General features: G+C 46.4%; 1 protein-coding gene across 1 annotated transcript in view; it reads right to left on the minus strand.

Moving 5' to 3' along the window:
- Positions 1-1,405: 1,405 nt before the first annotated feature.
- Positions 1,406-15,195, minus strand: part of LOC138566168 (semaphorin-3A-like) — a 624,143-nt gene continuing 610,353 nt past the window's right edge. The window contains exon 17 of the mRNA XM_069643198.1: positions 1,406-3,178. Within this exon, the coding sequence (XP_069499299.1) occupies positions 2,723-3,178 (456 nt within the window). The 3' untranslated portion in view covers positions 1,406-2,722. The remainder of the gene's footprint in view (positions 3,179-15,195) is intronic.

Here is a 15,195-nt window from a genome sequence, read left to right on the forward strand (position 1 = left end):
CATACTAGTGGCCATGAGTGGACAACGCACACCGTTTTTCGCTACTATTTCTCCTGTTCTGTCCTCTCTACATTGGCTTTCTGTGTCCAAGCACGTCAAATTCGAGGCCCTTTTGTATTGTCCATCATTCTTTCTATGGCACAGGTCAGAGTATTTAGAAGCCAAGCCGGACTGTGCCATAAAATTGTCTCGGGCACCAATGAAAAAGTGGCCCACAGTTGCAAATGACAAGGGCCCTCATTAGGACCCTGGCGGATTTTTTCCGCCATCGACGGACTTTCCGGCCATGGCGTAAAGTCCGTTTACGCCATGGCGGATGGTGGACTTACCGCCCCATTCCGAGGTCGGCGGGGCGGTAAGTCCCCATTGACCCATTTACCCTTCCCCATTCCCATTTCGGCCCCATAGGGTATAATGGGAGTGGGGAAGGAGTTAATTACGCCACCGTAAATTACGGTGGCGTAATTAACACCAAGGTCCCATAGCGCCATGGATTTTTACGCCCGCAAAAAGCGGGCGGAAAAATGACCATGGCGCTCTGGGAACTCGGAATTGGCGGTAAGGGGTCGGCGCAGCTAACGCTAGCGTAAACCCCTTACCGCCAGGGTCCTAATGAGGGCCAATGTATTCCTTTTGTGATGCTGAATGAATAGTACACAAGGTTTTCTTTAAAATAAAATGGGATGCAAATTGTGAATTTTAAAGAATATTTATTCATCAACACTGGTCAAAACTACTAGCCGCATTGTGATGTAACTGATTAAACTGGCCCACATTGGCCAAAAAGTGGCCCACTTAAACCTGAAGAGCTAGCCCACACCAGTATTTTGCATTTTAGGTTGGGCAATGGGCCTATTGCCCTATAGGCTAGTCCGAGCCTGCCTATGTCCTATGCCACCCTTTGAGATCTGCTGCCGCACTATGCATTTTTGTACCACGTTTCCAGCGCTCGCGCCCTCGGCGCTGTTCCTTTTTTCGGTTGCGGTTGCCCAATTATGGAACACGTTTTCTTTCTCTTTGTGCTAACCAGGACCATTTCTCTTTTTGCCGTTCTCGGAAAACGTTTTTGTGGTTACTTCTCCTTTCTAATTTTTAGCGACATGATGCCCTTGCTGGTGTAGGCCGCGCTCTATGAATATGTTTAACATAACATAGCAAACATTATGATACCACACCATAGTCTTAAAGTAGAGCGTTACAGAGATAGAGTTCCTCTGAGTGCACAGGTAACTGCATAAGTTACCTCAATGCTGAGGGTGCAGATGGCCCGTGCCCTGGACCCGACTGCTCTGCTGCCAAGGCATGGACGCCCATGTCCTTGCGGCATTTACATTTAAAGTGTTGCTGCGGTGCTTAAGTGGTTAAATTGTGCCCACGTGCCCAATGCACCACTGCACGGCATGTGTCCTATTTAGGTTTTCTATTTATTTGCATATGTAATAAAAGTAAACAAACACATGAAGGAACTTTGCAATAAGTTAATAGGATTCACAGTAGATACATATCAAGCGGGGGAGAAAATGTCCTGTGTCCTCTGATCACTGTTGTGGCACCCGCATCCTCATGATTGATTCATATAGCGACTTGTCACTTATGGTTGTGGAATCATAGAAGGAGCTTAAAAATGCTTAAATACCTTCACCGCAACCCAAGTCCCCTAAATAGAAAAGGTTGTATAGATACGTAGACGACATGCATGCAGGAAGCCGCCCGGAGCGCTCCGAGTCCTTTGTGATGTTGAGTAGCATTGTTCCTGTGTTGGGAAGACTAACATCTCACAAGCGAAGACACTATCTTCACCGCAAGCCAAGTCCCCTAAAAAGAAAAGGTTGTATTGATAGGTAGACGACGTCCATGCAGGAAACCACCCTGAGGGCTCTGAGTCCTTTGTGATGTTGAGTAGCATTGTTCCTGTGTTGGGAAGACTAACATCTCACAAGCGAAGACACTATCTTCACCGCAAGCCAAGTCCCCTAAATAGAAAAGGTTGTATAGATATGTAGACGACGTCCATGCAAGATGCCGCCTGGAGTGCTCCGAGTCCTTTGTGATGTTGAGTAGCATTGTTCCTGTGTTGGGAAGACTAACATCTCACAAGCGAATACACTATCTTCACCGCAAGCTAAGTCCCCTAAACAGAAAAGGTTGTATTGATACGTAGACGACGTCCATGCAGGAAACCACCCTGAGGGCTCTGAGTCCTTTGTGATGTTGAGTAGCAATGTTCCTGTTTTGGGAAGACTAACATCTCACAAGTTAAGACACTGTTACAAACTGAAATGTGGAATTTGTATGTTCTCTAAATTTTGCTTCTTCACCAAATTCCAGGAGCCAAAGTCTAAGTCAAGCACGGATGCTCGTGGATCTTCTCTTCCTGAAATCACTCCTATAAATGGGATATGTTTGGGATGTCTATGTCTTGAACTGAGCGCGATAGGGGGCTGCATACAAACTTTGTACCAAAGAGAAGAACAGCTTTGTAGCAGTCATGATCACGGAAGCATGTCTTTAGTCGAAGATTTGTAAGTCCTCTTGTTGACTTCATATGTGGTAGTCATTCATCCTTAGTAGGCTAAAGGGGCAGAAAAAAGGAAAAGGGCAGAGAGTCAGTTACCGGAGGTGGCCGCACCTGGGCACATGAGGTTGTCCTGTCTGAACCTACATGCACTGGCTGGAGGCGCAATATTGCACCAGGCTCACACCTACTTCCATCTCAATGCCCTCAGGTACTGCGAGGGGACCTCAGTGATTTTGGCAACCCTTTGTGATTCTTGACCCCCTTGATGGACAGCGGGCCACTGATGTTGGCCAAGCCATCATCAGACCTTCTCCTCTCGCTGCTGGCCTCAGGCCCCACCTTGTTCTTCTTCTTCCTGGGTTCTCTCTGCCACACCTGCTCGCAGTAGAAGTCCATCTTGGAGGGGTAGTTGATGAGGTTCATTAGGTCCTTGTACCAGGGCTGGTGGCTGCCGTTGTGCTCTTTCGAATGACCTCTCACCTTCGGGTCCCTTGGATGCAGTGCTTGGTCTCCAGGAATGACTATCAGATGAACTTTCAGCAGTGTCCATCGAAAGCCTTCCTCCTCAATCTGGCAGTGGTAGATCCCGGCATGGCGCAGCTCTGCGCGACGGATAACCAGGCCCTGGCTTATCAGAACAAAAGGATCCTCATGAGTGACCTGCAATGGAAGGCAATCAAAAGGTCATGATATGATTCTCCAGGCAAGGGTATTTTATTAATGACAGCAACATGATTTTTATTAAGTCAGTAATGTGAGATCACAATATTTCCTGCAAATCTTAAGAACAGAAATCCATATAGCAACTTGTATAGAAATGTCCTATGGGTTTCCAATGGAGAAGCAAGTAGGACTATTGTAGCATATGGGGTCTTTGTATGGTCATTTCCCACTGGACACTAGGCACATAATAAAAACAACAACCACTTGTTTTAGCATAGCACCTGCTCTTTTGTTTCGCTCTGAATAGTAAGTGTGTCTCTTAACTAATTCAACTGTACTCAGTGTATCGATATCGAAGGGAGGCATGAGTTAGCCAGGCTGTGTTTCGGGCATGGATCCTGCCGGTTGGGACACACAGCATTGGGCTGTAGGGCCATCTCTATAGTGGAAGGAACTCACAGGACTCCTTGGAGAACCCTCATAGTTTGTCACTGAAACACATGTAGGAGTAGCATAGGAAAGCACTTGGAATCCTACAGGAATCACTAGGGAAGCATCATGGGAGGGATTTCCTAGAGGATCTCCTACAAGAATGTTATGAGACTGTGTGATGACCTGCCCTGCTGGGCAGCGAGAGCACAAAGGGCAGTGGCCTTCGTGGCACAGAACCCTGCTGTAGCTCCCTCTGCATAAAAATGACCTGTAACATGGCCCACCCGATAGACACCACTCCAACTGAGAAAGCCCATAAAAACCCAGGGAATACTTCCCCCAATCCAGTCCACTAAGGGGAATTATTACAGAGAGGAAGGGTTTACTAAACGAAAACCCGGATTACACCAGGAAATTACAATCATGGTCACAGGGTATTGGGATCTGGGGTGGAGAGTAAGTCAAGCTACAGAGGTGTTTTTCAAGTCCCCAGGGATATAACTTGATAACAACATCCTCTTTTAAGGCCACAGGAAGAACACACCAAAGTTGTACCTGTACCAGCCCAACAATGACCCACATAAACCCTGGGGAAAGTTCAGGGGTCAGGAAGACATACAAATATAATGTTAAAGGAAGACTTACTTTCTGTACCGAGAGGTGTGAGCAACAGGTATGACCAACCAGAGGGATTTAGAATGTGCACCCCACTGGATAAAGCCACTGTCCCCATAAACCCCAACCCTGGAAAGACTCAGAAAAGAAGTAAAGCAAAGCAAACCTGTCCAGCTGCAGCATGTTGCTCCAGCCCCAGTCGGGGATAAGTGGTTAGAGGGGAAGAAGGAAATATGGTTTGGAGCTGGAGGAAGGAGTCTAGAGCAGGAACAGAGAGGTGATTGGAGAGTAAAGCAAAGGCAGATGAGCACGGGAGTGGAGGAGAGACCAAGGATGAGGTCAGATGTGGGATGGATTGGAAGCAAAAGAAGAAAAAGGAAGGAGGAAGGAAGGAGTGGTGAGAGGACATGGCAGAGGTAAGGAAGGCAGAAGAGAAACCCAGGATGGAGTTGACAAAGGTCATATGAACAGAGGTGGTAGAAGAAGTTACAAGAGGTTGGTGGAATTATCATTGAGGAGAAGAATAAAACCCATGACTTTAGAGAGAAGTTACTGGAGGTGGATGGATCTGTCATTGAGTAGGAGATAAGATTGGAGGAGTTTGAAGTGAGGGTATTGGAGGCTGATAGAACAAACATTGAGAAGGGGATAAGATCAAAGGACAAAGGCAAGAAGTCGTGGTGTAGGATCCAGGTGATATGACTTTGGAAGCCCTCTATGGGTGTGGAGGTAAGAAACCTGTAGAGCTCATCATGTGATTCCTTTGATTTGATGTATTTGTAACGGGCACCAAACGAACTTAATCATATATTGGCGCAGATGACATCAAGAGTAGTAGATGATACGGATCAAAACAATGCCCCCAGAATACAAAGGGCCATCTACCTGAACAGGAAGGTCTTCAGTGCTCGGCGAAATTGAAGAAGTGAGCTCATTGTCCTCAGTTGTAGTGGCTGGGAGTGCCACAACCTAGGACTTAAGTCAGAGAATCTTCTGTCACCTCGGGATGTGTAAACTGAGCGAGGAATGATCAGAAGATGGCTGTCACTAGATCGTAGTTGTCTCGTCGAGTGATATGGCTGAATTAGCTCTCTCAAATACAGAGGGGCAATACCTTTTATGCATTTGAAGACAATGCAGGCTGAATACGGTCATCAATTGAGAGCCAGTGCTACTCCCGACGAAATAAAGACACATGAGCAGATTTGCTTAGCTTGAATATCAATCCAACAGCCGGATTGTGTGCTTTCTGAAGCTGCTGGAGCTGTTTAGAGGCTATATGGCTAGATGGTGAGGTTATATGGCTAGAAGACGCCCCAACATACTCTCATTATCTCCAGCAAGTCCTGCGAGGAGCATCAAAGCAAGAGAAGGAGGAGTAGATGGAAAAAGAGGAAGTTCAGGAAAGAAGTGCCCAATGGGGGGTCAAAAAACAAGCGCTCAGAGGGATAAAGATGGGACAAACAGGAAAACAAAAATTAGGAAGAAGAAAGGAGGGTCCCAAAAGGATCAAGGGAATTAAGGAGAATTAGAAAATGGGTCCAGAGGGACAAAGAAGGGACAAACGGGAAGGCAAAGAGTGGGAAGAAGAAAGGAGGGTGCCAAAAGGTTGAAAGGAAATATAAGGAGAAGTAGAAAATGGGTCAAGAAGGACGAAGAAGGGACACATGGGAAGACAAAGAGTGGGAAGAAGGAGGGACACAAAAGGATCAAAGGAAATATAAGGAGAAGTAGAAAATGGGTCCAGAAGGACGAAGAAGGGACACACAGGAAGACAAAGAGTGGGAAGAAGAAAGGAGGGAGCCCAAAGGATCAAAGGAAATAAGGAGAAGTAGAATATGGGTTCAGAGGGACAAAGAAGGGACCCACCGGAAGACAAAGAGTTAGAAGAAGAAAGGAAGGACACAAAAGAATCAATGGAAATAAGGAGAAGTGGGAAATGGGGCCAGAGGGGCAAAGAAGGGACACACGGGAAGACAAAGTGTGGGAAGAAGAATGGAGGGTCCAAAAGGATCAAAGGAAATATAAGGAGAAGTAGAAAGTGGGTCCAGAAGGACGAAGAAGGGACACACAGGAAGACAAAGTGTGGGAAGAAGAATGGAGGGTCCAAAAGGATCAAGGGAAATAAGGAGAAGTAGAATATGGGTTCAGAAGTTTGATGAACGAGGATGGAGCCTCCAGAGAATTGGAGACCCTGCTCCCGGCTGCACAGCCCTCTTTTGACCAACTGGTAGAAATCCAGGAACCTATGGGACATTAGGTTCAGGCGGTGTTCCGGGAAGAAGTGGGGTCCAGATCCTCTAAGTCTAAAGGATACTTGTGGAGGGTGGGGTCGCAGTGAGAAAGGGGTGCAACTCCTGGAGGCCAAAGGACACTCGAGCTGTCTGATGTCTCGGCGAGAAGTGGGTTACAGGATCCCTAACCATTACTTTGGAAAGTTGTATGACCTTTCGTCCGAGGGGAGAGGGGAAGTTGTAAGGTTGTCCCTAAAAACCCTCACTCATTCAAACTCCTGTAGGGAACGTTTGCTGTCTTGTAGCAGAAAGCCGCACGGCGGATTTACACCAATCCTGGACTAGTCAATTGAATTGGAACTCTTCACTTGCTTTGGTAAGACTATCCAGAATTCTTGCATTAAAAAAAAGCCTGTGCTCCCATAAAGTAGAACTATATTGGGGTTCGGGCTATGCACATCTTTGCATCTCCCGGCAAACTTAAAGTCAGTATGAACCATAGAAAAAGGCAACTTTTGGGAGGCTTATAAACCTGACCCTTATTCAAACGTTTTAGTACTTGGAACAGTAGTCTAAGCCTCTATAGTTCCACTCGTAACGGAACGGACTTTCACAATTCCTGAACGGAACCTTGCTACAGTGCCCAGGGACCCAGCCAGGGCCCCAGCAGCAAAGCGCAGGAGACACGGACAGATTAAGGTCTCTCTCTCTCTCTTATTTCATTGACCCTACCCCAGCTCTACCTGACCTCGGATGCACAGGCCTGTCGGGTTATCATAGCAACATGACATCAGCGGAACCTTGTTCCGAGTGGGAGCCCGTTCAGTGGGACACCTGAAAAGCCTGTGAGGCCCCAAAGTCTGAAACCTCCCTTGCAAAGGGTGCTCCTGATGTGGGGGCCACCACCAGCCTCCCTCCTATCTGACTCTGTCCCACCCCAAGCCCCCATGGCACCCGCTACGTACACTCTGGCTCGCTCTCATGTTAACCTCCGATTTTCGTCCATGTCACCGTCTCAGACAGGGATGGCTTTATAGGAGGTCAAAAAGGGGCACGTGTCCAGTCACCCATCTCGAGAGAGGCTCCCACATGTCCTCCTAAAATAGCAGGTGCCTGTTTTAAATAAACCATAAATGGCACGTGTCCTGATACTGTAGTGTCCTGATACTGTAGAGTGTGCTGCTGAGGCTCTGGGCCAGCTGCCTGGACGTTGGTGACACGCTGTGACTGGATCATTTACTCCTCTAATGCTTTCTGTTTTAACTCTAGTACATGCAGTTTCTGCACAGCAGTACTCGTGTACTGTTTTCCCCTTTCTGTGGGGAATGTACTGATCACATGTTATAATCAAAATGCAATTGCTTGGTGATAGATATGAGTGCCACAAAGGTTCTGAAGATAGCTCAGTGTGTTAGGAACTTATTACAAAGACCTGTGTTATTTCCCAGATCACAGTCCCAAATTCGACCCCGCTTTTCCTATATCCGAGCTGCTTTCGTGACAGTTACACCTACTGTGCTACAGACCTGCACCTTATAGCTCGAGCTTCACAAACTAAAAGCATCTACACGGTTCAGGTCCAAGGCTCGTTTCCACCAGACGAGGGTTCTAAAAACTGGGCGTCCGCCCCCAATAAAGTGTTACTAAGGAGAGGTGCTTAGGTTGTCAAATCTAAGAGTATGGAACCAAAGAGTAGAGGCTCAGGTGCCGGCTTTGTCATCTGACATATACTGTGAACCTGGGCAAATGCTCGTATGTGTCTGTATTGCTGAATCCCCGGCCCTTCACCAGATGATCCAATGCAAAACAAGGCAAAAAGGTAGAGCTTAGGTTTATTTCCATACATCTCTGCAGAAAAGTACAGTGGCACTGCCATAATGTCCACGTCACAAAAAAGAGGCCGTAAGCACAGAAACCTCCGGGTTTTTATAGGGTTTTACACAACAAGCCTTATGTAGAACAATGAGCATGATACATATAGAGTCAGTTACGTTAACATTAAACTTCCTAACAGTGTGTCCTCTGACCTTGGGGGGCATGGCCTTACACCACCATCGACGACCTGAAGAATTGCACTCGGCCTTCCTACATGTTTCACCCACAGCTGCGAGCAGACCTTTCTAATATATACCTCCTGCCTAACTTCCTTGTAATCCTGCGGTGAATCCCACTGCCTGACCCCCCTTCAGCAAATTGGGGTTTGCTACTCAGACTTCTGCTTATGCTGAGCTGCGCAAGTCATTACTAAGCATCTGATGACTGTTTACAATACTGCAATGTACAACGCTGTGTCTAACCTAATACCATGCGTCCCTTTGTACGTTTAAGCATGCATGACATATGTAACCGTATTCTTAAGTCAAGCGCCCAGAGGCCTGAGGGCTAGGCGCGCTACATAACTGTAATAACTAAATAAATGAAAGAAATAAATATGTAAATCAGCCCAATGCGGCATTGGATGCCCATGGAAGTCCGATTCCGCTTGTCAGGAGGCACGGTCTGCCTTCAACGGTGGCGCTGAACCAGCAACTGGGCATACCTGTGCCCTGGACAGAGCCTGCAGTAGCACAGTAACATACCTGTGCCCTGGACAGAGCCTGCAGTAGCACAGTAACATACCTGTGCCCTGGACAGAGCCTGCAGTAGCACAGTAACATACCTGTGCCCTGGACAGAGCCTGCAGTAGCACAGTAACATACCTGTGGCCTTATGGACTTGCGTGTGCATGCCAACCAATCAGCTTTCTCTCCGCCCAAACTCTCTAAACATGGCTGCAGCTACCGTGTTATCTGCCATCATGGCTCTGGCTTTGCTCTGTCCATGGTTCATGTATGTTCACGGCTCGTGTGGAAATAAAGTGATGTCCACTCCATCTGTGCTGTCTTGCTCCTCGCGTGCTGATGGCATTGTTTAGCCCATTGCCTGCTCTGTCTTTTCATGTGGCATGGAATGAGTCCATGGAATGAGTCTTAGACAGAAGAGAGCCGAACAAATGTCCCTGATCTCTGACCAGCTTATCCACAGCTGACAGTTTTGTTTGCTCTGCACGTCATGACTAACAAACATCAAGCCTGTGTGGCGGACGCATTAAACGCTTTGAAATACAACAGAAGAACCCAGATGAGATGTGTTTATGCTCTTAGCAAGGTCCATTGTCATTTCATCGACAGTCGTTTTTCCCCAATGGGTTTTTTAATGAATATTTGTCAACGGAAAAGCTCTCAAAATTGAAAACGCCCATCCCATATTGTTTTTTTTCTCTATTCCCAACCCCACCACCTCTTTTATACACTCCCCCCTATATTTTTCGATGAGCTTTTTTAGTTGAACATTTTTTGTAAAAAAAAAACATTGAAAAAAAGACTGTGGATGAAAGGATGTGGTACCCGTATCAGATGGTGCTCTGGTACTTGTATTTAGCCTTGGGAATGGAGAAGTTGAAGCTATAATTATAGACTGTGATGAAATCCCAGTTTCACCTCTTAACCAAAGTAAGTGAACCGGGGTAACTCATTTCATCACATAGTGCCTGACCCCGTCAACATTGCCAGTTTCTAAGTAGTTTACAAATATCAGCTCCTAAGAATGACTTAGTTCTGAGGGTGAGCTCTACTGAAAAAGCTTCACTGATGGTTTAATTTTGTATAGTATTGTTTATATAATGATAGTGACTATTGATATATATCGCTCACCACAAAGTACTGTGCTTCTTTGGTCACTAATGGCAACAGCACTTGAACATCATGACCCTCTTCTATTCTCAGTCTATGTTCGGAAATGTACACCTTTCTGGTACATTCTATCCCGTATCTGCTATCTTTGCTATGGTATGTATGCCTTGCTCCCCTTCTCCTGCATCCATGCTTGGACACTTTTACATTCTGTGACCCTGTTGATCCAGTTCTCTATCTATGCTATGGTATGTGCACCTCGCTCGTTGCTTCCCTTCTCCTGTATCCATGCTTGAACACCTTTACATTCTCTGAGCTTGCTGATCCAGTTCTCTGTCTATGATATGGTATGTTAGCCTTGCTCTTTGCTTCCCTTCTCCTGTATCGCTGCTTGAGCACTTTTACATTCTGTGAGCCTGCTGATCCAGTTCTCTGTCTATGTTTTGGTATGTGTGCTTCACTCATTGCTGCCCTTCTCCTGTATCCATGCTTGAGCACTTTTACATTCTGTGAGCATGCTGATCCAGTTCTCTGTCTATGGTTTGGTATGTGTGCTTCGCTCATTGCTTCCCTTCTCCTGTATGCATGCTTGAGCACTTTTACATTCTGTGAGCCTGCTGATCCAGTTCTCTGTCTATGTTATGGTATGTGTGCCTCGCTCGTTACTTCCCTTCTCCTGTATCCATGATTGAGCACTTTTACATTCTGTGAGCCTGCTGATCCAGTTCTCTGTTCATGGTATGTGTGCCTCGCTCTTTCCTTCCCTTCTCCTGTAGCCATGCTTGAACACTTTTACATTCTCTGAGCCTGCTGATCTGTCTCTGTCTATGCTATGGTATTTGTGCCTCGCTCGTTGCTTCCCTTCTCCTGTATCCATGTTTGAGCACTTTTACATTCTGGGAGCCTGCTGATCCAGTTCTCTGTCTATGCTATGGTATGTGTGCTTCGCTCGTTGCTTCCCTTCTCCTGTACCATTCTTGAACACCTTTACATTCTCTGAGCTTGCTGATCCAGTTTTCTCTCTATGGTTTGGTATGTGTGCTTCGCTCTTTGCTTCCCTTCTCCTGTATCGCTGCTTGAGCACTTTTACATTCTGTGAGCCTGCTGATCCAGTTCTCTGTCTATGGTTTGGTATGTGTGCTTCGCTCGTTGCTTCCCTTCTCCTGTATCCATGCTTGAACACTTTTACATTCTCTGAGCATGCTGATCTGGCTGTGTCCATGCTATGGTATGTGTGCCTCGCTCGTTGCTTCCCTTCTCCTGTATCCATGCTTGAGCACTTTTACATTCTGTGAGCATGCTGATCCAGTACTCTGTATATGGTTTGGTATGTGTGCTTCGCTCGTTGCTTCCCTTCTCCTGTATCCATGCTTGAACACTTTTACATTCTCTGAGCATGCTGATCTGGCTGTGTCCATGCTATGGTATGTGTGCCTCGCTCGTTGCTTCCCTTCTCCTGTATCCATGCTTGAGCACTTTTACATTCTGTGAGCATGCTGATCCAGTACTCTGTATATGGTTTGGTATGTGTGCTTCGCTCGTTGCTTCCCTTCTCCTGTATCCATGCTTGAACATTTTTACATTCTCTGAGCATGCTGATCTGGCTGTGTCCATGCTATGGTATGTGTGCCTTGCTCGTTGCTTCCCTTCTCCTGTATCCATGCTTGAGCACTTTTACATTCTGTGAGCCTGCTGATCCAGTACTCTGTATATGGTTTGGTATGTGTGCTTCACTCGTTGCTTCCCTTCTCCTGTATCCATGCTTGAACACTTTTACATTCTCGGAGCATGCAGATCTGTCTCTGTCTATGCTATGGTATGTGCGCCTCGCTCGTTGCTTCCCTTCTCCTGTATCCATGCTTGAGCACTTTTACATTGGGTGAGGCTGCTGAACCAGTACTCTTCTCTATGGTTTGGTATGTGTGCCTCGCTCGTTGCTTCCCTTCTCCTGTATCCATGCTTGAACACTTTTACATTCTCGGAGCATGCTGATCTGTCTCTGTCTATGCTCTGGTATTTGTGCCTCACTCGTTGCTTCCCTTCTCCTGTACCTATGCTTGAGCACTTTTACATTCTGTGAGCCTGCTGATCCAGTACTCTTCTCTATAGTTTGGTATGTGTGCCTCGCTCATTGCTTCCCTTCTCCTGTATCCATGCTTGAACACTTTTACATTCTCGGAGCATGCTGATCTGGCTGTGTCAATGCTATGGTATGTGTGCCTCGCTCGTTGCTTCCCTACTCCTGTATCCGTGCTTGAGCACTTTCACATTCTCTGAGCCTGCTGATCTGTCTGTGTCTCTGCTGGGGTTTTGTACCTTTTCTAAAGTGCCACTGATCTCTGCCACCCAGCCTTATTACAGCCCATATACCTTCCTCATGACTGCTTTTGGTAAAATGTTTTGGGTACCAATGCAGCACACCACCAGTGCCCTCATTGTGGACTGTTTATGCTAACATTGAAATGCCACTTGTTTGTGAATCTGATTCCGGGAGGGCTGAAAGGGGTAGGAGCGCTAGAAGGCAACAGCTATGTTTATTTTTTATTTTTGCTGGAGCAGCATATCAAGATATGGGATGTGAACGAACGTGATGAGGGGGGTGTGACCATAAATCCTGGAATCCCTTAATTTTTTTGATTTGGGCAGGGCAAAGGTGTCTGTGTCCTGCCCTCTGGCAACCTCCCCCGTCGCAACATAATATTAACTAACACATTCACAAGCACCCCTGAAAGCAACATTGACCCTACATGCAGCATATTCTTTAATGAAGCACTAGAGGCAGCAAAGGTACCCCACTTTACCCTCAAACCAAAATCAATCACTGGGCCACGGGTCAAGAGGAACCAACGCGTGAACGCCCCACCTGCGCAACTTCCAATGGATAAACAGCGAAAAACAAGACGATTCTCCGCAACCGCGTGAACGCCTTCTCAATTACACAAGCTCCTCGGTGAAGGGGAAACGGACATGGGTGTCCTCGCAGAGACCTGGCTAATGGATGACTTTAAGGTAGTTGCACATGAAACCCCTCCCTTGCCACCTCAAACGTAGGCAGACCACCTTCGAAGAAAGAACAGGAGGACTAGCTGTAGCTTACAAAGAATGCTGGAGAACCACATCTGCACCATCGCTAAACATCTGGAACTGTGACTAGCTCTTCCTCTGCCTAGCACTGGACCATCAAATCATTCCATCCTTCCTACTCATTTACAGGCCACGCACATGCAACCCGACCTCCAGAGAGAGATTCGCAGACCCTGTAACCAGCATCGCCCTAGAACACGATAACCTGATCATACGAGGAGACTTTAACATCTGGTTCAAAGAGGAGAATAGCAACTCGACCAAATCACTAACCTCCCACCTTGGCAGCATGCACCTACAACAAATGATGAAGCGGGCAAAGCACACTGCATGGCACACTTGGGACACCATCTTTTACACACATTGTCTAACTACATCAGCGCCCTCAGTAGACATTCTCTGGAGTGACTACCTCGGGCTACCTTTTGTGATTCAGGTTCCAGGCCATGTTGGCACCAAGTGCTACATAATAGAATAAATACAAATGCAGCTCCGATTGAGAAAAGAAGTTGGACATCCGACAAAAAAGTAGAACTAAACACCATATTGGAATCCAGATATTGGACGCACTCCAACCAGAAGAAATAATGGAGACATTGCAACAATGGATCACAGACGCACTGGATTCCGTAGCACCAAAGAAATGTTTTGCTCTCTACAAGAAGAAAGAGGCCGCACAATGGTTTATCCCGCACACCCGAGCTTTGAAACAAAACAGACCGGAAGCTAGAATAAGCATGGAGGAAACATTATAACCAACAGGACAAAATGGCCTACCAAAGGCAGATCTACAAAGCAGAAAGCATACGAGCAAAACAAAGGCATCATGCTGAACGACGCATGAAAGCAAACAATGCACCGAAAGAGATATTCAACGTCATCACGAGATCAGAAACCCGACATCATGCAATAACACCCCCACTGCCTCTCAGAAACTCTAATGACCTTGAAAACAACTTTAAAAACAAAGTCATTAACATCCACGAAGCCTTTAGCACTATGCCAACGTGACGGGCAACACACCCACACAAGCAATGGCAAGACTCTTTTCCAGTGATCTACACAGAAGACTTTACTAAACTAGTGCAGACCCTTGCTCATCAGACATCTCCCTCAGCAAGAAGCCCCTGACCAGTATTTCCTGAAACTCGTGAACCGTTAGCTGGAAACAGGAACCGTTCCTAGGAGTTTCAAATCTGCCTAAATTAAACCTCTTCTCGAAGATCCCACCGGAAGCACAGAAAACACACCACCAACTACTGGACAATATCAAACATCCCTAACCCAGCCAAACTACTGGAAACCTATGTATTTGGACACATTCTAGAACATATAGAAACCAGCTACCTACTGACCAAGACACAAGTCAGCTTCAGGATGATGAGAGGGACTGAACCAGCTCAACTGTCCATCTGGAATGATCCAAAAATGAATTCAGACTCCAGTGCCACCTCTACCCTGATACTATTAGACCTTTCCGGGGTCTTCATTAAAGGAATAGAAGAAACAGGCTTAAGAAACATTGTGCTACAATGGATGAAATCATTCCTGAAGAAAGAATGTAAATTGAATGTCCATTCCCTTTTACCTCAATCCCACGCATGCTCAACGTATTTCACAAGGCTCAACGCTCTCAACCTACTTGTCAACATTTACATGGCTTCTCTCATGAAACTCAAATGCCACAGACGTACATGCTACAACTATGCAGATGATACTCAAATCACCACCGGCAGAGACATAGGCCAAACCCTCGTCAATTACCTCTCACAGATCAACACATGGTTGAGTAACAACAACCTTCAACACAACCCGGTTAAAACTGAAATCATGATTCCCCATTCACAACCTGTCTATGCAGCCACTTGCACCATGGCCTACGGAGAAACCAGATCGGAACCCTGTGAAGTGGTCAATAATCATAGAATTCGGAAGGACACGAGCTGACACTGCAACCTCACATTAACGCAGTAGTAAA

Source organism: Ambystoma mexicanum, chromosome 2p (genome assembly GCF_040938575.1).
Source record: "Ambystoma mexicanum isolate Mex_15411 chromosome 2p, UKY_AmexF1_1, whole genome shotgun sequence".
Taxonomy (NCBI): Eukaryota; Metazoa; Chordata; class Amphibia; order Caudata; family Ambystomatidae; genus Ambystoma; species Ambystoma mexicanum.